The 22429-nt window shown below is 37.2% G+C and overlaps 2 protein-coding genes across 8 annotated transcripts in view; one reads left to right on the forward strand and one right to left on the reverse strand.

Moving 5' to 3' along the window:
* CASK (calcium/calmodulin dependent serine protein kinase) overlaps positions 1-22429 on the forward strand; it is a 315238-nt gene that overhangs the window by 188222 nt on the left and 104587 nt on the right. The window lies entirely within an intron of this gene.
* On the reverse strand, positions 8238-15902 carry GPR34 (G protein-coupled receptor 34). 2 transcript variants are annotated; one of them, XM_040999719.1, is made up of 4 exons: positions 15805-15902; positions 15081-15172; positions 14950-14999; positions 8238-9968 (listed from the first exon to the last, which is right to left on the reverse strand). In XM_040999719.1, exon 4 carries the CDS (start codon positions 9876-9878, stop codon positions 8754-8756), a length of 1125 nt encoding a protein of 374 aa, XP_040855653.1. In that variant the 5' UTR covers positions 9879-9968; positions 14950-14999; positions 15081-15172; positions 15805-15902; the 3' UTR covers positions 8238-8753. The 2 variants fall into 2 exon arrangements, with proteins under 2 accessions (XP_040855653.1, XP_040855644.1); XM_040999710.1 differs by lacking the exon at positions 14950-14999.

Here is a 22429-nt window from a genome sequence, read left to right on the forward strand (position 1 = left end):
CAGATTGGAGAACACAAAGGAAAAGAGCACTAAATTGTGAGAAAGGCAATTCTAACAAGGTTGAAAAGCAGAGACAAAACTGAATTGGAGAAGAGAAAGAGGTCCTCCTGAGTACATGAAGGGAAAACAGTTGAAGGAGGTATGGAAGGTGCTAGAAAGACTCAGTAAGTAAAAGGACACAGGAATAAGCAGGCAATGTAGAGAAGAACTGTCTAGAAGGGCCTCAGCCGGCAGTGTTAGTGGAAGGCAGCAGTGTTAATGGAAGGCATTTAAGATCCTTTCATTCTGAAACATGTTGTTTGGGCAAACTTTGAAACTAACACATTATAGTGGTTGCCATTTCCCACCTAAGTGCTTGCTGTTTGTTGTGGCAGATTCATAGTGGAGGTGGCTTGACCGTGTCTCACAATGCCTGGTGGTTATCAGCTTGACCACTCTGACTATACAGGAGAAAGTCAAGGATCAGATATGTGATTCATCTAACATTCCTGTCAGATGCCCCTCATGCTCTTTTACTTGCTCGAGTTTTCAGAGTGTGGGTCTGACTAGCATAAAACGGAATTGATCCGCTGCCTCGCTTGTCGTAAGACCCAGCTGTTGATAATGAAAATGAAGTTTAAATTGCCCTTCTAGAGTTGTTTCCTCTACCTCATTTGATCCAAATCAGCTTCTCCTATAGTTCAGATGTTTACTCTCAGCCCCTGGCCATTGCACTGTATGCATTTTTCTGACCTTTCCTTTGGCATTTGGGTGTCTGGATAACATTTAGTGAATGCTTTGTGCCTGTCAGGTGCATTTATTAAGTCATTTAGTTGTCCACAGGCTCCATGAGTTGGGTGTTGTTATTTCTGTTTTCTCAATAAAAGAACCAGATCTTTTCCATAATTACATTGTTAAGTTATGGAGCCAGGAATTGGTCACAGGCAGTCTGATTCCTCTTTTAACCTGTTTGCCTCTCCGTTCACTGTTTAGTAGTGTTGAATGTTACTGAGCTAAAAAAAGCAAACAACAACAACAAAAAGCACCTTTTTGATTCAGCCTTACCATGGTTCTTGCCATGGCCTTACCAATGGGATCATAGTATTGAACCCGGGTTGTAGTAAAGGTACCCTACCCCCATTTCACGATACCGTATCCATTGGCTAAGATTCATCCTTTGGACTCTGCTCGATAGACAATGCCAACGTTTTGGGGGGACTCTTTTTCTTTTCAATTTTCCCTCATCCCCCTAGCTAATGACCAAGTCTTTAGTTTATGCTAAAACATTTAATCAGATCATCTCCAATCAAAGAGACTGTTTATCTTTTTAAAATTCTTGTATATGTCTATACTCAGAAAACATTTCTATTTTCATATTTTTCAAAGAACAGTTTAGACTGCTGTACCATCCAAAAGCAAAATGTGAAATTGTGTAGTTATAATTTTGTTTGTAAATTTTTTAGGCTGATCCTTGAGGAATGTGTCTGGAAGGATCCATGTTTTTAGATTTATTGATTAGATTTTTGTTTTTTACTTTGCTTGAGATGCCCAGGGAAAGAAACAATAGCAAAGTAAAAGACAGCAACATACTAGCAGAGATGACCTGTATTTGCAACCCATAACAATTGGTTCCTATCCAGGATGTGTAAAGAACTGCTTAAAACATTTGAAAAAAAGAAGTAGGAAAGATGGGGGGGGTGGAGAGAAAGCAATCTGTTGTCACAGAGGTATGGATATAAAGACACTATTCACTCAAGAAAGAACTTAAAGAAGTAAATGATACGATACTCCATTTCACGAGTAACCAGGGGAGTACAAATCAAAATCACAGTGAGATGCCATTTCACAGCTGCCAGATTGGCAAAAATTAGCAAAGCCAAGTGTTACTGAGGATGTGGGTAAGCAGGAAGTCATTTTTGACTTGTGGTGGGATAGATGTATAAACTAGTAAAATCACCTTGGAAAGTCCACTTTCAACATTGAGATAGACTGAAGATGTTCATATCCTCACAACCATGCGTTTCAGCTTCTAGATACAAATCATAGAGAAACTCCACACATGGGCACAAAGTGTACAGAAGTCTTCAATTAAGTAGGTCCATAATAGTGGAAAAACTAGAAACCACCTAAGTGGTTTCCCCATTGCTAGGGGAAAAGGCAAAATGAACTCTTGTGTATTCATTCAGTAAAGCGCTGCATCAGTGAAGATGTGTAACATGCATGTGTATCACACGGTTACACATAATTTAAATGGAAAATACAAGAGACTGTATTACACAGCAATTGTGTGAATTTCTAAAACAAAAAGGGTACATATTGTTGTGCATACATACATTATAAAAGTATGAAAATGCACACCAGCATAATGAAGGCTAACTTCTGGTAAGGAACTTCCAGGAGGGAGGATATGAGATAAGCCTTAATAGATCCAACTTTTTGGTTTGTTCTAAGTCATTGTCCACATTTAAGATAGAGCTTTCACATGGTGTATAAGGTGTGGTCATTAGAAAACCAGCCCTCAGGATTTTTTGGTCATTTTATTAACACCAGACCATTTTGATGAATGATAATAGAAGCTTTTGCTCCAAAATTCTAATGAAGGCAAGTTATGTTTTTCAAAACAAAAGGCATCCCAGTGATCACTGTTGTGCTTGGGTAGAATGAAACTGACATGAAAGACATTGCCTTAGCAGAGACAGCATTTGTAGAGTGGGAGTCCATCAATTTCCATTCAAACCTGAAATGCAGTTCCAGCTTGCATTACAATACAATGAAGATGAAGTTGTTTAATGCCTGCAAAACTCTTTGCATAAGGAAGGACACACAAATTTTACCTTATTTCCGTCCCCTTGTGTGGGAAGTTGAAGGAGGGAAATGAGAGGTAAAAGTTCAATTATTGGAAGCCTCTTACCTTCTTTCTAACCCTAGACTTATTGTTATCATTCCTAACCAACTAACCAAGTCTATCAGAAAACTAATCAGAAGACTACAGCAGTCACTTAACTGAGCCATGCAATGCCAAAAGAGCGCCCCTTCATCCAATCAGCGCATGCTGTAGCTCCCTTCTCATTTGTGTGGACATAATCCAGGTTATAGTCCAAGTTTTCAATACGTCCTTCCAATTAAAAAAAAAACCTACCACAGGTATGTTGATAAATTTATGATGTTCATCACTGCTTTTCCAGTAAATGTCATATCTGTTGTGTTTTTCTTGCTTTGTACTTTGCGTAAGGCCAAGAACATCAATGTTTCAGGCAGATTTAGGAATTTTTGCCTTGTAGTTACTCGTGTTATTTTTTTTAACAGAAAGTTCTTTATACCCTTAAATGAGACAGTCACTTATGCACTTTTAAACTTTTGCCTTGTTATTTACATTTAAGTCTTTAATCAATTTATGTATAAATGTTTTAGTGGTTACAAGGTAAGGATGGAAATTAGCTTTGTTTGAAATAGGTACACCACCTTTTATTAACCCCTTCCTTCCTTCCCAAATGCTTTTTGTGATGGAACCTTGATTAGCAGACATTTTTTTTTTCATAAAGGAGGAGAATGTATTGAGGTCACCTGGGAAACTTTTCAAAATTACGCATAACTCCACCTTTGCAGGATTCCAGCACACTGTGGCCAACAGTGCTAGCTTTCCTTCCAACTTGTTCCTGCTTCTACCCTTTTGAGAGCCATTAATATGTAATATACTGTTCTCAAACATATGTAATCTAGGCTTGCTTAGAGATGTGTATTCTATCCCATCAATAAGTTTGTCCTTTTGCCTGACCACCATATTTTCTTTATTGAAGGATAAGAATATATTTTAATATCTACTAATATAACTTCCCAATATATAAGTTGAATATCCCTTAATCAAAATACCTAGAACCAAAAGTGTTTCATATTTCTGAGTTTTTCAAATTCAGGAATATTTCTACCACTTGAGCATCCCTAATCAAAAATCTGAAATACTCCAAAATCTAAAACTTTTTGAGTACTCAATACCCATATTTCAGAAGCCTAAAAATGAATTCACTAATTAACATGTATCGGTAGCATTTGTGTTGTCTTGAGAAAATTCTATTTCATGTGCTTCTCTCATGTATGACTTTTTAAGCTTAGTCATGATTATATTAGTGCTACTTTTATGTCAACATGACTACTCTAGGCTAACAGGTTTTTTTATTATTATTAATTGCATTATTGTGACACAGGTTATAGGCACTGGGATTCCCCCACCCCTCCCTGAACACTCTCCCCATGGTGGATTTCTCCACCTTGTTGCATTACTACAGTTCAAATTCAGTTGAGATTCTTTCATTGGAAGCATATACCAAGAATAGAGTCCAGCATCTTATCCTAGTGAGTTCAACAATTTCTTGGTGAGACCATCTCTGGTCTGAAGGTAAAGCCGGCAGAGTATCATCCCAATCAATTAAAAGCCCCAACATAACATCAACAATTTACAACATTATGGCATTAATTGACATGGTATTGATTAACCAGTATGTTAATAGGAAAATGCAGGTTCTTAACCACATCCTGTGACTTCTTCATAGACATTTCAACTTTGGTTATATTCAACCGGGTTCTATACACCTCAAAATGGCTATAGATTACTATTCAGCTGTCTCGTGTCTATTTTCATTTTAGTATTTAGCTGTTTATAGTGTTGAAGCATGATTTTGCTGACCTTGGTTGTTTCTCAGGTGGTCTGAACTGGCTTATAACTCTAGCAAGTCATGTGTCATCAGTTTAGGTACAGAACATTTTTTTTAGGAGGGGTGTGCAGAGAAATCCCCAATACCCCAGTGAGGAGTAACTAATCTTTGTGTCCCACCTAGTGAGGTATAAGTGAATCCATGCTGGCCATTTCCTGTCTGATTCTAAGCTTTCCTTGTTGTTGTCTGTCTATTTTAGATTTTTTGTTAGTTTGTATAGGCTAACAGTTTTTAAAGCTGGAGACAGGCAAGCATTTACTGTAGCGGTTAAAACAACAGTTAACATTCCTGCATCTCACATCAGAGTATCTGCATTGGATACTCAGCCTTGCCTCATAACTCAAGCTTCCTGCTAATACAGACCCTGGAATATGGTGGTGATGGCCCAAGTAGTGGGGACCCTGCTGCCCCTGCCTGAAAGCAGCCCTTCAGCTCTGGCAGGGCAGCAGCAGATGGGAGTCATAAATTTCAATCACTCTCTCTCTATCTCTCTCTCTCTCGTGTGTTTCTCTATCACTCGTCCCCATATCCGCCATTTCTGTCCCTTCTGTTTCTCAAAGGGATGCTTTTTAAAAACCTCAGATGTTTAAAACCAAAATCTTATGTACCAGAAAATAATTATCTTTTTCCACTGATGTGATCTTGGAAATTCAAGCAGCATCAAACAGAATACTTTGCCAAAACTAACAATGGCCGATGTTGATGTCTCACTCTACTGCCACTTCATTTTGCCCTTGTTTGGTTTTGCATATGTGAGGTGTTATTTAGAAACTTGTTTTAAAGGTCTTTTGCAAGGCGAAAATGTGTATTTACGTGTGTATTTCCTTTTTCTGTATGTTTTGAGAACTAAACCTTAGGTTGGGGAAGGTTAAGAAACAGTATTTCCTGCTTGCATACACTAATGCTCAATAAAAAAAAAATAAAAGGTTTTCTTAACAAATACACTTAAATGTGATGAAATTTAGCGTATTTTTTAGCTATCTCAAAACATTTTCAAGACTCCCATTACTCTGAGGCATGTTATCAATCAACTATCAATTATGAAATTGACAGATTTTCTTCAAAATACATTTTAGTGATGTTATACCAAAAATTAATTTGATACTTATTCTTTAGGAATTATGGAAATCATCTCTTTTAATTAAAAATGAGAATTTCTCAAACTTGGAATATGTGTATTTTAATGTTCCTTGAAACTAATAGTTAATAACCATTCAACCAGTATGCTTACAATAAAGACATGTGGGATTATTAAATGTTTAATTATATGAAATATTTTTAATTTTGAACATGAAAGAAAAGAAAGGTTTTTACAATTTAAAACCATATATACGTCCATATCCTATAACAGTGAAATGAATGACTACCATTGAAATAACTTGGGGACAAATAAGAGATGAAAGATGATATGGAGAAGGATGATTTCCTATGTATGTAAATCTGTATCAAAGGGCAAAAAAACAAATACACAACTATATTTTTAAAAAACATAGAGTAGGCATTTGGCACAGTCATTAAGATGCCATTTGGGAATCCCAAATCTCATATCAGAGTGCCTCGGTTAACATCTCAGCTCTGCTTCTGTTTCCCATTTCCTACTAACGTACATCTGGAATGCAGAGTGGATAGCAGGAGTACTCAGGTCCCTGGCAGCCATGAGGGAGACATTAACTGAAGTTTCGGGCCTCATCCAACCCATTTGAGCAGTGAACCAGCAGATGGAAAATCTGTTTCTGTGTCTTTGTCTTTATACCTTTCAAATAAAACAAATAAATATATAATTTTACATCATATAAGCAGGAATATTGAATTGCATTTAGAAAAGTAGGGAATTTCAATTAAAAAAAGATCCTTTTTTCTTAGAGCTTATTGTCCAAATGTTAAATGATATTAGCTAACATTTTCATGGCAAAATAACATTATTGCCTTCTTCTAATTTTTCTACAAATTTTAATTCGTATACTCTAATACTTTTAAAAATACATATATTTCAAAAAGTACAGAGAATGAAATTAAAAGATTTTCTGTTTGTGCAAAAAAATGTTTGAAATCCATGCAGAATTTTTTCATAATATGCATTTTTCCATAAACCTTTTGAAAACCCTCACTTTTGTTTTGACCAGTTCTTTATTCAAACAATTGTGTGTACTTGTTGGGATATAATTAAAAAAGTAATAACTGTAAACCAAATCTCATTCAAATAAATTTAGCTCTAACAAAAATCTTAATGGTGTTTAACACTGATTCCCCAATGAATAGCCTCCTTTCCATTTAAAAGCAATTTGACTAGAAAAACTATATTCTGAAAACTTATGGATGGCTCATTGGAGTTTGTCATTATAGGCTTTTACATGTTTAGCCAGTGGCATTCTGGTTGTATGTGTGACCAAAGAAGTGGACAGATGCTCATGAAACTGGAGAATGCGTGCTTAATGAGAACACCACCTCCCCTTTCATTTGCAGTTTGATGGTGTTTTACACAGCCATATCCAGGTTTATTAGGGAAACTAGGTATGCCCCCATTGCTTTTTTTTTTTTAATGAGCACCCATTTCTTCATTTCCTCTGTTTCCTTCATCCATTTATCTTTTAATTTATTCAGCTAATTATTCAACAAATGTGTATCACTTTCCTGTGTAGCAGACAATGCACTAAGGAAGCTTCAAGAAGACTGTTGTGAACCAAATAAAAGATACATTTCTCTTAGAGTTTACCATCTAGTTTTATTTTTGATCATATATGAACATATCAGTTTGCTGCTTTTACTTCTGATCTATAGGTTTTCTTTATTGTGAAATCTTTTGGACACTTAGAAACTTACCAAAGGTAGTATTAAAAGCAAAAACTTAGATGCCTACCAATTAGACTGAGACATTTAATAGACATTTTGCTGTGTTTTTGCTTCAAATCTCCACAGCTGTAAAAATACTAATTCTATGTTGGTGTGTGTGTTGTGTGATAATACATATTTTATTTATATTGCATATGAAATCTGTAAAGAGTGAGATTTTTGTCTATATTTTGTATTTTATGTGATACCACTTTTGCAGTTTGTGTGTGGGTGTGTGTGCGCATGCAGGCACATGTGTTTTTTTCTCTCAACATTATTTTTGAGATTTTTCCCTTGTTAGTATATGTAGATGTGGTTTGTTTCATTGGAATGTGCTGTATGCTAGCTCTGCTTTGTAAATAAATTAGTTTACTTCTCTGTTTTCAGTGATACATACTTAGTTGTTCAGGAATAGAAGCAGTAATTCACTGATCATCATTACATATACTTTCTTATGCACATATTTGGCTAATCCTGTAATATTATATACCTTGTAGTGGACTTGCTGGGCCATAGAATATATACATCTTCAATTTTATTCTGCAAAAGCCAGGCTGAGATGGCTGAATTGCTTAAACTTTTTAATTTAAGTAAGGTACAATTGCCACTAGACTAATGGATTTTTAGCTTATCTATTTTAACTTTATTGTTTATTATTTAAATTCCATTTCCTTCTAAGCAGTGCTAGAGAATGGCTGATATCACATTTTACTAGAATTGTGTTATCATTTCATCTGTTAGAGATTTAGGCATAAATGAATGCAACAGCAAATTATACAAGCTTTTAAAATGGCAAATGAATATATGATTTTCTGACAGTTCAAGTCAGTCCCAAATCTCTTAACTTATTTTTAAACACACTACAAATTAATATTTAAGTGCTTGATTTTAATAACTATTTCAGTGATTTCAGAAGACTGTCACTATAACAATGTTGTTGTTAAAGCCATGAATTTAATTTAACTTTATAGCCTATAATTAGAATGTTAGCTTAACAGTGTATTCTGGAAAAGATTTTAAGTAGTTTTAAAATTGAATGATGAAATTAAGCTCTTTTTTTTTTTTTGCCATGAACTGTTTTACAGGTAAGCAAAAAAAAAAAAAAAAAAAATCCACAAAATGTGAGCAGTGGTTGGAGATCTTAGTTTTGTAAATGCTAGAGTTTTGTTTCATAATTTTTCAGTTCTTCGAGGAATTAAGCGGTGATATGATCTCATTCATTTCAGTACGTTTACTTCAAGTGCTTTTAGAACTGTACTGTATTTTCACTGCCATAGATGTATCAGGCAGGGAGTATCCTGGCTTGAATTCCGAAGTACTTTCACTTCGGCTCGCTTCACCTTGAAATCGTCTAAAAAGCAGTTGGCACATGATTTTACGGATATTACTGGACATGAGGAAGTACATGACTGGATCTAAGCAACTGTTGAAAGACGACAGGACCAGCATGATCTCATTACTTTTGTGAACGATTTCCTTCCAGTAGCAAGGCGAATCGTGTAGCTGGGAAGAAATATAGATGAATCTAAAGGCATGGTAGGGAACAAAACATATAGTAAAAATGATAAGTACAATAAATGAATTCCGGGCTGTGGTGGCATATTTTGCAGAATTAGGAAATTTTGACCTTCGTTTAGAAATCCTCAATAGATTCTTGCCGATCTTAATGTATGAAAGAATTATTAGTAGGAAAATTAGCCAGAACATTATCACAAGAATTAAGTTAAAAATCGCCTCTCCTTTTGCGTTATGCTTCTGTCTGTAATGGAAGCACATTGTCGAATTATGCCCTCCTTTCTTAAGTGTTAAAATAATCATAGTTAAAAATGCACCAAGAGCTATTGTCCACACTATACAGCAAACATATATACTTTGTTTGGTTGTTATTGCCTTCCGTTGTTGTACAGACCGATTGATTTTTATGTAGCGATCCAAACTAATGAATCCAAGCAAAATAATGCTAATGTACATGTTCATATAAAATAGCATTCCCACAACCTTACAGAGAACCACACCTAGTGTCCACTTGTTTTGATTAATGTGATACATTATTCGGAAAGGGAGACAGAAGATGAGTAGCAGGTCTGCAATGGCAACATTAAGTAGGTAAATTTGAATGGAATTTCTTTTGCGGTGGATACCCAGAAAGACGTACAGGGCGATTATGTTCCCAATTAATCCCACGATGAAAATAACAGAGTAGAATGTTGCTAACACAGTAGATAGTAAGTTTTCATCCATGGGACAGGTGGTAGCATTTGAGGCTCCGGAGAAGTTTTGTGGTGATTGGTTGCTGTGATTGGTTAGAAAGTGCATCTTCTGTGAGGAACAAGACCAGCTGTTGACCGAAGTAGTTGCCATTGTTATAGTGTGACTTCAGTGTCTTCTAGCAATCAGACAGTAAGGTCATGAGATAGCATATTTCTGTTCTTAGTTCTCTTCAGACTTTTCCTGCAACGAAACAACAAATGTTGAGTCCTTGGCTATTTTAATGATAGTCACTTTGATTCAAAGGATAAAACAGTAACTGCTTTGTTTTCTGGCTTTGTGTACTGCCGTGAACCGTTTGGATATTTACAACTGTATGTATAGTGGCATGAATGTGTCGCCAAGACTGGCTGCACATATAGGAGGATCTCATGATATGTCATGCTGTATCTAGCCTTCTCTTGTTATTGTGACATATATTCCAGGCTTATTTCAGTTGTCACATTGAAAGCAATAACTAGACCAAAAGATCATTTTTTCTCGAGTAGGTTGTTTATGGCAATAAAGATGGAGTTGAAAAGAAATGACAGCTCATGTTTTTCATAGATGAGCATTAATTTCTGGCTCACCCCAGCTAAAGGACCATCTTCTGCCTGAACCTTCTCTCTCATATTTGCATTCATTCATTCATTCATTTCAACACATCGCATGCAACAGATAAACTAGTGATCTCTCCTTCCATGTGGGACTTTTTAGATTTCTTGCTTTTCAGCCTAAAAGGATATAAAAAGCATTTGTCAACAAGAATGTGCAGTTAACAATAGACTAAGAGAACCAGCACCTGTTTCCTTTCACAGACTCTTAACACTCCTGCACAGAATAAATTTGCCAAACAAAAACAAATCAGTTGGCTGCAGCCAATTAGCTACCACTGAACTAGAAGCATAGAGTGACAAGGGTAGATGGGAAACAGGATGTGTGTTCCAGGATTTTAAGAATAACTCACCGAAGCGTAAATATATATCCTGAGGATATTGAAGACAATTGCTAGAATCTGCTAAGGGATGGAGTGTGAATTCTGTTTTTTGTTTGTGGCTGCAAAGAATATTCTCAGGACCCCTTACTGGTAGCCATTTCCGGGGCATTTAACTTCTGTGAAGACTTCAGTCTAAAAGAGAGGGTTCAGAAGGTGTCCACTTCCTTTCTTAGAGCGGCTGCTCTATTTCTCTACAGCAGCCTCTTAGCAGGCATAACATGGAGATGTTCAGATCAAGGTTTTCTAAGTCAGCCCTAACTCTGTGACCAATGGCAGGCAAGTAACTTACTCTTTTCTGTTTTCTCCTTTGTAAAAATGAAAAATGCGTATGAAAAGTGTAATCTTGGTATATAACAGGTACTCACAGGAATTAGCTTTTAAAAATGCTGTTGGCTCAGTCTCATTGCTGCAAATATTTCCCTCTTGGCCAAATATTAGTTGGAAGACAAAATGAATAGGACAGAGACCTTGCTCTCAGTCCACATTTTTAGAGGCATGCACATTCGATATAAAGGTAACTTGGATCTGAAGTACAGTCATTTCCTGATTTGGCATATACAATGAAAATTCTTTTGAAGAATATAGCCTTTCTTCAAACTCCACCTTCAGTTTGTTCAGTAAGAAATCATTTTTGGTAGGTAGTAACAGTCAAGTTTGAAGCTTTGTGAAGGGACACTGGAAAGAGAATTGGGTCCAAGGAAGTGGAACTGGCTAATGAAGAGGAAGTTACACTAGCCTTGGTAAGAGCTTATTTGCAGAGTTCTCAGAACTGGAGAAGAGAGGGAAGAGAAATGGCTCTAGTCTATTCAGGGTCTGAGCTGCAGGAAGACACATTTCACACAGTTTATAGAAACGAGCAGGCATGTTTCCTGTGGTCCGAGATTGTAAAAGCAAAGGGCAGTGTAGGAAGGAGGCAGGCTGCCAGAGCTGATAACATGATCTGCATGACCAGGAAGAGGAAAGGGGTTTTCTGTATATAGATCTGTGATGTGTGGCTACATAAAGAGGGCTCAGAGACTCAAGTATCTACAGGTCATAGCTATTGGTGAAAGGAACTTGACACACAAGAAGTGGTATCATTTTGAAAAGAGCTCAGGGAGCTGAAATGAAACTTACCTAAAAAGAAATGGAAGGACTTTCTCCCGCCCCACCCCCGCTTTGCCATGTTAGATTTTAAACCCCATTAGGGCTAAGAACCAAGTCAATTAGCACAATAAATATTGCTGAATTAAAAATTATATTATATTACTAGAAATATACATGTAAACTCTCCATGAGAATAGTAGAAATCAGTGATATATAATCCAAAAGCTTGGGGTGGGCATGGCAGTGCAGAAAGCTAAGCCACTGCTGGGGATACCTGCACCCCACACAGAAGTGCCTGGCGCAAGTCTTACCTACTGCACTGTGTCTGATCTTCTGATCTGGTGCCATGCTAAAGTGCTCAGGGGACAACAGACAGAGGCTCGAGTACTTGGCTCCCTGCCACCCACATGCGAGGCCTGTTACAAGCATTGTTCTCTCCCTCTGTCTCTCTGCCAAGTCAATAAATTTTAGGTGCATTAACAGATTAACAGAAGCAATTGATATATCAGCAGTCTGTTGCGGCTATGACAAAATTAACCTCATCTTTATTTTTTTTTAATAGCAAATTATCTATCTTAAGTTTAGTTACTGGTTTCTGTAGTTTGTATTTCTGAACTCCTGAATGTATCATGTCACTAGGTAAAGGTTGTCACTGCTAAATCTTTCTGTCCGCAAGATGATAGGTTCATACCTCATGTGGTGATTCATCTTTAGCATACTTAGTAAAGGCCATCGGCCGAATAGAGAAGAGGAACTCAGATCGTGCTGTAAAAGCAAGGTGGGCCAGCACTGCAGCATAGTAGATTAAGCTGCTGCCAGCAGTGCTAGCATCCTACATGGGTACCTGTTCTAGTCCTGTATGCTCCACTTCCCATCCAGCTCCCTGCTTGTGGCCCGAGAAAGCAGCAGCAGCAGATGGCCCAAAGCCTTGGGACCTTCTACTCACATGGGAGACCTGGAAGAGTCTCTAGGTACCTGGCTCTACACAGGCTCAGCTCTGGCCATTATGGCATTTGTGGAATAAACCACAAGATGGAAAATCTCTCTTTCTGTGTCTTTCTTCCTCTCTATGTTTAAGTCTGCCTTTCAAATTAAAAAAAAAAAATTTAACTTCCAAAAGAAAATGCAGAGTAAGGACCAGTGACATAAATTGAAGGGGCAGATACTGTCTCCCTTTAAAAAGATGGCATTTGTATAAAGAAGGTGTCTTGGAAGGCAGTAAGGATCTAGACTGCCAGCAGTTAAGCGATTTGTAGGAGGCATTCTCAGAGCTTCTCATTCCTGATTGCATATTAGAACCCCCGTGCTGCTTTTTAAAGATAGCACTTTCTGACTCCTTCCCCGGACACTCTGGTTTAATTGCAATGGAATCGGCTTCAGCACTCATTACCTTTCAAAGCTCTTCAAGGAGGTCCCAGTGTACAGTCAGAATTGAACTGTAACAGCCAAACCACTAACTGACATTTGTTTAGTGCTTGCTGTATACCTAATCTTGTATCAAGCACATTTTTTTTTTGTATTTTTTTCTTTTACATAATTATCACAGTAGCCGTGAAAGGTAGGTCTATAAAAGAGGTAATGAAAGAACAACAGGGTATGATTTTTACCCACAGCCACATAACTCTTAAATGGCAGTGTCCAGGTTGAGGCTCAGAGCTGACTTTTAGAACCAGTTATTCTTATTCCTTCCTAATGTGTACAATTTGCATTTTCTTCATCTAGTGTGTTCTATCATCAGTATTTTGGCACAGTTCTTTTTAAAGTGTCTACATTGTCCTTTGGGAGACTATACCACTTGGCTTACTTCTTTGGAAATGAGTCTAGAGTCTATGGAATCACAGACCACTCGTCAAAATGTTCAACATATTTCCCACAGTGTCTTCTCAAACTTACTTTTAAACACATATTCTGAAACCATTTGCCTGCCCTCAAAGTCAAGTAAAGTAAGTATTTAATAGTAAACAAGGTTGCCAGAAAACCTTTCTCACTTTGCTTTAGTTTCAAGCTTAGAGAGACTAAAACAAAAGCAGTACACATGTTTAATTGGTAGTATTGGCTATCATTTAGGGCCATGAATTAGATAGCTAGTATTCAGTTATTTGTATTAACACATTATCAGATTAGCTTCTATCTTAAATTTAATCACTGATTTTTGTCTCCTTTAAAGTAGACTGGCACATCGTATTGTCCTTCACTCACTATTCTTAACACTACATATTGGTATTTTAGCACTTGCTTGATGTATTAGGAATTAGCCAGCAAATTCCGTATTTTCTCTGCTGTGAATAGGGCTGCAATAATAATGTGGAGGAGCAAGTAGCTGGTTTAATACAATAATTTCATTTCTTTTAGATACTTACCTAATAGTGAGATTGCTTTATCTGTATCAACAGATGATGGATTTAAATTATAATATGTGAAAAAAGCGATATGTGTATGTGTATAATGAAAAACATATTCAGCCATAAAAATAATAAAATCTTATCATTTTTCAGCAAAATTGATGTAACTAGAGGTCATTATGTTGGTGAAATAATAATTCAGACACAGGAAACAAATACTCCATATTCTCCCTCATTGTACAAGATAAAGAAATCTCCACCTGTATATAGAAGAGCAGTTACTAGAGACAAGGACAGAAAGCGGAGAGGTAGAGGGAGCTTGGAAAGCAGGGGCCACATCAGAATTAGAATTTTGTGGTATTGCATAGCACTACAGTTCACAATACTTGTTTCTATATTCCTGAGCGAATGGAAGAGCTTCAAGGCTCCAGTCAGAGTGATAACAAAGTAGAGGAAATGTTAATTACCCTGGTTGGGGCAGTACAGATTGCATATATGTGTTGAACTGTCACACAATCTGTACAATTATTGATAGTAAATAAAAGTTTTCAGAAATTGCCAAAGAAGCCAGGAAGCAAACCACTGTGTCACTGGAGTAGATTAATTTCTCTGTGGACAGTACTTGTGGCCTGTGTGCTATATTAAACTGGTCGCAGTATTTTGAAAGTGTTTTTTAACATTGTTACTTGCCAAATTATTTTCATAAGTTGGTGACCTCATTTTAACATGTTACAACCACCCCCACCACCATCCTACCCACCAGCTTCATTGCTCTGCAGCAGGGCCAGACCAGCGGGTTCCATTGTGGCCCTATAGATGAACAGAAGATTTTTTAAATGCCGTATGTGTTGCTATGTTTACATAAACATCATGTTCAGTTAAAATACATACCTATGGGGAAACTGCATCAACTTTTCACTGCTTTTTCTTTGACGGTAATGATGGAATCTATTCAGACCAAGCTTCAAACATTGCATTAAATGCTACATGCAGAATGAAAATTCAAAGCAGCATTAGTTTGGAAATAAGAGTATGATCATTAGTGTTTGCTATAACCTTAATTATACCTGATTTTTTTTTCAGTTAGTTATTTGAATTAACTGGCGTGTACTTCGCTTTCTCTTTTCTCTCATAGTCACTATTTATTTCTGGGATACCAAACTTAATAATTTCATTCGTCTGGTAATTGCCATTAATTATATGATGACAGTAATACTGTGTTTTAAATATTGAGGCAGTACAACTTAGTAACTTACAGTTAATTTGTAATACATTAGAAAAATACTACATCTGAAAATAATCAGTTTAAGTAGACTTGCAAGTCATTATAGCAACATCCACATGCAGGACATCACATGCAGTGTTCACATTAAGAGCAGGCGCATAAATAGCTTGAATACCCTGAAGTACTTAAACTAGCTGCAAAGACAGCCCCATTTCAGCTGGAGGCAGAGGGTGTCATTCAGGAGCTCGCCCTATGTTCCAAAAGCAAAAAATCGCTCGTATTAGAGCAGCCTTAGCCCCACAAATAAGGTTTCACTTTGAATACTGAGATAACCATATGCTAACTAAATAAGACTCATCATCTATGTAGTTGAAAGCAAGAAGTACTCACAAGGACTCAGGCGATCGTGCAGTACAAGGAACTGAGCCCCAAGCTGCCCTAGACACTCAGCTCGCTTGAGTCAGCTGGCTCTTCCATCCGGTCGTGGTACAATTGGTTGGGGTTCTCTTCTTTATATCCGCAAGTGGTGATAGTGCTGCTTTTTCCCCTTTTCTTTTTTTTTTTTTTTTCAAAATGATAACCCTGAAGATACTGTAAAGCTCCACTGTCATGCAACAGCTTGAACCTCAGTCAACACTTAAATTTAAGCAATCTTTTGCTGCCTTGTTGATAAATATCTTTTAAGTTGACAGTTAAGGCAAGATCCCCGCACCACCCCCAAAATGAAAAAGTTTTAGAAATTATAAGCTGAAATAAACAGCTTCTATCTTTCCTAAGAACTGACACACGATATGCTCAAAGGACTTTTAAAAGCACAAGCATTGGATTTCTGTTTCTGGATTTGTTTTAGAAATTGTTATTCACATAAAATGACATTCCTATATTAAATTATTTTGTCCTTCAATTGTGTTTGTTTCATTTTAGTTTGATTTTATTTCTTTATGACCTTGTTGATTTTCCTAAACAGTCTTATAATTTTTAAAGACTAGGTGAGATTTGTGATGACATTCGCCGTTTCTGCCGCAATAAGCTTTCCCAGCAAAAGTAAAACAATCTCTTTGCATGTTTGAATAAAGTAATGATGGGGTTCTGCCGTTTGTTTGATCCTAGTCCCATATTTAACCATTATCTATTCATCTGTTTAACTGCTGTTCCTGCAGTTTAATGTCATTTCGCTTTTTGTATTGTCATTTGACATGAAGAAGGGTGTTTATTCTCATAATTGATATCCTGCAGTTTTGTTTATACTAAGCAGTATTTAACTCATTGGGCTTTATCTGACACCCTAAGTATCTGGAAAGCTTTCCAGTGGTTTTATTTTGTTAGACGTCTGATACCTGGGATAAGATTTTGTAAATTACCACAATAGAAATATTCTATAGCTTTTACTTCCTCTCCAGGAAGGAAGGTGATTTACTGTGGTGTTCTGGCAGGTTTTTATTTTCACTTTTTAATATTTTTATTGATATAGGAAAAACAGATTTCATAGGTATGGTTCTGAGAACATAACCATAACTCCCTCCTTCCCGCAAGGCTTATTATTATCATTATTATTATTATCAAGAACATATAATATTAAATTTACCATCTTAACTATTTTCAGGCTCACAACTCAGTAGTGTTGTGTGTATTCACCTTCTTGTATGACAGATCTCCAGAAATTTTGCATTTTGCAGATCCGAAACTCCATACATTCAACACTAATTCCTATTCCCTACACCACTCTTGGCAACCATAGATCTCCTTTTGGTTTCCATGGTTTTTGGCTGCTTCACATGTTTCATTGAGAAGATATCATGATAATAGTGCATGTATGTAATGCTTTATCTCTCTTTGTGTAATATGCTCCAGGAACGTTCATGTTGTAGCATTGTCATGGGACTTGCTTTTTAAGGTTACATAATATTTCATGTATGTATCACATTTTATTATCCATTCATCAGTCAAGAATGTTTCACAACTCTTCGCTGTTGTGAAACAGACCCCTGGTGCTGCCAGAAATTGTGACGTTTCCTTAGTCCGGCAATTTTCAAAGCATGGTTACTAGAGCAGTGGCACTAACATCAAGCTTGATAGAAATGCATGTTCCTGATCTTATCCCAGACCTAAGGAGCCAGAAATACTGGGGAAGAGACCCAGCAGTCTGTGTGATTCCCTTGTTAGAGTTTGAGAACCACTGTCTTTGTCAGTTCACTATGTGATTTTTGAAAATACTTTTTTCACATGTTCACTCTTCTCAGACTGCTACCAACACTCTCTCCTTTCTCGCTTCGACCTGATGATCGCTTTTTTATTTCACTGAGCTTATACGAATACTAGGGAGAGAATTCATCTTTCTCCATCCTCATTTGCTTACCTCTGTAGGAACCCCAGCATCTGTCTTCCCTGCTGTCCCTAGAGACACCCCCCACCTTCTTTGGCTATTTCATCCCATTTCCTGTCTTCCCTCCAGTCATTGCCCTCTCTATAGTCCATTCCCATCAGTCCACTAATTACTGTTTTTAAAACATAAAAACAAGGGCCATGCACAGTAGCCCAGCAGCTAAAGTCCTCACTTTGCATGTGCCAAGATCCCATATGGGCGCCGGTTAACCCCTGCAGCCCCACTTCCCATCAGGCTCCCTGCTTGTGACTGGGGAAGACAGTCGAGGATGGCCCAAAGCCTTGGGACCCTGCACCCGTGTGGGACACCCAGAAGAAGCTCCTGGTTCCTGGTTTTGGATCAGCTCAGCACTGCTTGGGACCAGTTGGGGAGTGAATCGTCGGATGGAAGATCTTCCTCTCTGTTTCTCCTCCTCTCTGTATATCTGACTTTCCAATAAAAATTTTTTAAGAAGTAAATCTTTAAAAAAACATAAAAACAAAACTTCCATCAAGGTTTCTATGGAGTTATCTATTAATACCAGAAGCATTTAAATATTTGTATGTATCTTATTTAAAAATAAATCTTATTCAAATGGCTTCTTAATGAAAGATAAAACAGAAATTAAATTTAAAAAAGAACTAGTTACCAGTGGAGAAAGAGAGATGAGGATGGAAAGAAAGAAAAGCCAGATCTTTCTTAATTGTATCTATTTTATAGTTTTTTTACTTTAGACTTATACACGTTTTATTTAATTAAAACAATAAAATCAAGGTCTAATTGAAACAGATTGAAGCAGATATTTGGCTTAAAAGTTAATATGCTCGTTAAGACACCCATGTTCCACATTGGAGTACCTGCATCCAGTTGCCAGTTCTGGCTCCTGATTCAGTTTCTTACTAGTGCACACCTGGGAGGCCATGATGATGGTTCAAGTAATTGAGTCACTGCCACCCGCATGGGATCCTGGGATTGAGTTTCTTGAGTCTCCCTGGTTTGTTACAGGCATTTGGGGAATGATTCCACTGATGGGAAACATTCTTGTTGTGTCTCTCAAATTAAAAATAATACTAATAACCTCCTCGCTATATGACAAAGTGAAAGCATAACCACAGAGAGAATTATTTTAGGTAACTTTTAAAATAGGATGGGACTTTTTTTTTTTTACATAATTTTATGTACAAAAATGTTACAACCGTGGTAAAGAACTCCAGCTTCCTCTCACTCAGATTCCCTCATGGGTGAACATTTGTGTACATTTGCTTATCCTTGCTTATTCTTCCTATATTTATCAATTTATTTCTGTATTTCCCAAAAATAAGTTCATTGTTCTTATCAGATGTGATAATGATATTATGGATATTTCTAAGCCTTCTGTTAGAATTACTAAACTGTTAACAGGGAAAATAATAAGATGTTATAAAACACTTCAGCAAAGAAAAATGATAAATAGGGATAAGTGAAGAAAGAATAACAGAATGACTGTAACTTGTCAGGTGATGGGTAGATGGGGGTTTATTAATCTAGCTTATCCTCTTTTCAGTGTTAAAAAATTTAAAAAGAAATTCTCTAAGCTTCACATTCTCTTCTATCTACGTTGAATTTCTGCATTACTAATGCAATTAAACTCTGAAACGTATCTGCATTGACTATCTCCACATCATCTTTCCATTTTCCGCTGAACCTGGTTCGATGGAAATTTTTCTCTCCATCATGCCACCAAAACCACTCTTACCCACCAGTGACCTCCAAGTTGTCAAAACTAGTGACCCATTCGCAGTTCATCCTTAGTGACCTTAGTAACACTGATCGCCATTAATTGTCCCTTCTTGAAAATGTTTCTTCACTTGGCTTCAAGGCATTAAATTCTGGTTTTCCTCCTCCACCATGTTTAGACATTCTGGCTTTTTTCCCTTCACTGGATTGCTCTCATCATTATGCCCAAATACTGGTATGTACCAGGCCTCAATCCTCTGACCTCTTGACCTGTAATCATTCCCTAAACAGTTTTGTTCATGACATTATCTGCAGATATCAACTATATGCTGTTGATTTCTAGATTTATGTATTTAATCCCAGCCTCCCTTCTACCCATCTTGTCAGATTTCACACTAGGTATATATGAGATCAAATTCTTAATCCTCCTTACCAACTCCTCCCTCAGCAGCCCCCATTTTGGTAAACGGCATCTTCATTTTCACTCAGTCACTTAGAATAGAAACCTGTTGTAATACTTGACTGCACTCTTTCTCCCACACTCATGTTCAGAACATAAATGGAATTTGGCCACTTCTTACCACCTCTGATTGTCTCACTCCAGTCCAGCTCACCACCCTCTCCAGACAACTAACAGTGCCTCCTAACTTGTCTCCTTGCTTCCACTCTTTTGCTCCCACAGTTTTCATGGAGGAACCGTATTGATCCTTTCAAAAACAAAAGTTTATTATAGTGGTCCCTACTCAAAACTTTCTAGTGGTTTCTCATCTCACACCGCAAAGCACAGTTTTGGCCATGGTGTTCAGCCTTTGTTCAGCTCTCCGGTCACATTTCCCACCACTCTGTCCCTTGCTCATTCTGTTCCAGACAGAGTAACTTCCTTCCTACTCTGCAGACATACCAGCCCTCTTTGTGCTTCTGGGTGTTTGCATCAACTGCCCTGCCAACCTGGGATTTTACTTCCTGCTCTTTCACTTCATTCTTGTTTCTGTTCAGGTATTTCCCCATTTTCTAACTTCCCCACCAACTAAAATCGCAGCTCTCTAGCTCCAGCCCTCCAGGACTCATCTGCTTACCACTGTAGTTTTATCTAACACTTAATACTACACAGATTTACATTCAATTCATTTGTATTTATGGATTTCTTGCTTATTTAATAGCTTAAATTCCGATTTTAACTTCTCACGTAATAATTTTTTGAGAATAGCCAACTCCACACTTTGATGAAAATTTTATAGGTTTCAGTATAACATTAATTTTAGCATGCATATAGTCAACAAACTATAAAGGATGTACTTTGGGGTGCCTGTTGAAGCTTCTACTTCTCTTTGGCAAGAAGATAATAACAACATGTCCATAGGAACCAGGCATTTGACCTAGCAATTAAAGGGTTTGTGTCCTGCTGGGCTGACATCCCACACTGGAGTGCTGAGTAGAGTCCTGATTGCTCTGCTTCCAGTCCAGCTCTTTGCTAACGTACCTGGAAAGTCAGCAGAAGATGCCCCAAATATTTGGGACCTTACACATGAGGGAGACCCCATTGCAGTTCCAGGCTCCTAGCTTTAGCCTGGTCCAGTCCCAGCTCTTATGGCCCTTTTTGGAGTGTACCAGCAGATGGAAGATCTCTGTTTCTCTGCCTCTTCCTCACTCTTTGGGTTACTTAGCATTTCAAATTCATTCATTTATATATATTTATATATATTTATATTTATATATATTTATATATATATTCATATATATATATATTTTTTTTTTGCAAAGATGTCTTTGTCTGGTATCTAACTACCTGGATTTGATACCCACCTCTGGCTCCTGACTCAAACTTCTGCGGATGCAGACCCTGGGAAGTAGTGATGATGGCTGAGGTGGTTGATTGCATTCCTGCCACCAACATGGGAGACCTATATTGAGTCTCTAGTTCCTGGCTTTGACCTCCCCAACCCAGCCCAAGCCCTTTTAGCCATTTGGGGAATGAACCACAGATGGAGAACAAACTACCTCACTCTCATCTTGCCACACCCCTCTGCCCACCCCAGCTCCACAAAAACCCTGGCTGGGTCTTAGTTATATGTCCTTCTGCTTAAACATGCCCATCTTCTCCTTCGCTCACCCTTTTGCTGTGTCCCACATAAGAATCATACTAGGGATGCTGCTTTCTTACTCAGTTTGTTCAAACACATTTATACTTGAGGGTCCACCTTTATTTGTACTAGACTGTTGTAAAGCTCTTTAAATCTGTTTGGCAGAAAGAATCCTAATGTTCTCATCAGTCAAGAGTAAAGATCTCTCCCACTTCCATATATCACCAATCACCTCTCTGGGTGATTTAGCCTGCTTTTATTGCACAGATTCCTTTCATGCCCACTATCCTAGCCATTCTCATTCTAGCTCTGTCTTTCAAGTTGATGAACATAAAGAAACATTTAAAAGCTATGAGTCATTAAATCTGAGCCACCCTTTTAGTACTCCTCTCAGGTTTGGAATGAATAAAGAAAAGGAAGGGGACAAGGAAGGATGAACCAACAAAAAGTTCTTTAGCTTCCTCTACAGACTAAGTTATAGCAGTTTTGTACATAAAGACAGAAATTTTAAGAAACATTTTGGCAGGGGGTGTAAAACTTATGTTTCCTTAAACAAATCTAAGCTGTTATTCAAAGGAAGGAAAATACTACATTTAAAGTCAGAAAATAGGGGTGATCGTTTGACACATTCAAAAAAAGAGTATGTCTGTATTTCTTGAACATACATGCTGAGTAATTTTATTAGCACCATATTCTAATCTTGGAAGCAAATGATTCTTGAAAATTTTTAAGTATAACTGGTAAATCTTTAGGTAAATAATCCAAAATAGGAAATGGAACAAGCATCCAAAATAATTTAGAAGTTTTTAAAAATGGTGCCATATATTGTCATGTTGTTCCGTTTTCTGTAAATAGA

Source organism: Ochotona curzoniae, unplaced genomic scaffold (genome assembly GCF_017591425.1).
Source record: "Ochotona curzoniae isolate NIBS_2020 unplaced genomic scaffold, NIBS_Ocur_1.0 contig_1274, whole genome shotgun sequence".
In the NCBI taxonomy this organism is placed as follows: Eukaryota; Metazoa; Chordata; class Mammalia; order Lagomorpha; family Ochotonidae; genus Ochotona; species Ochotona curzoniae.

Coding starts and splice junctions, on each gene's coding strand:
- GPR34 (XM_040999710.1), bottom strand. CDS start 9,878: ATGGCAACTACTTCGGTCAACAGCTGGTCTTGTTCCTCACAGAAGATG.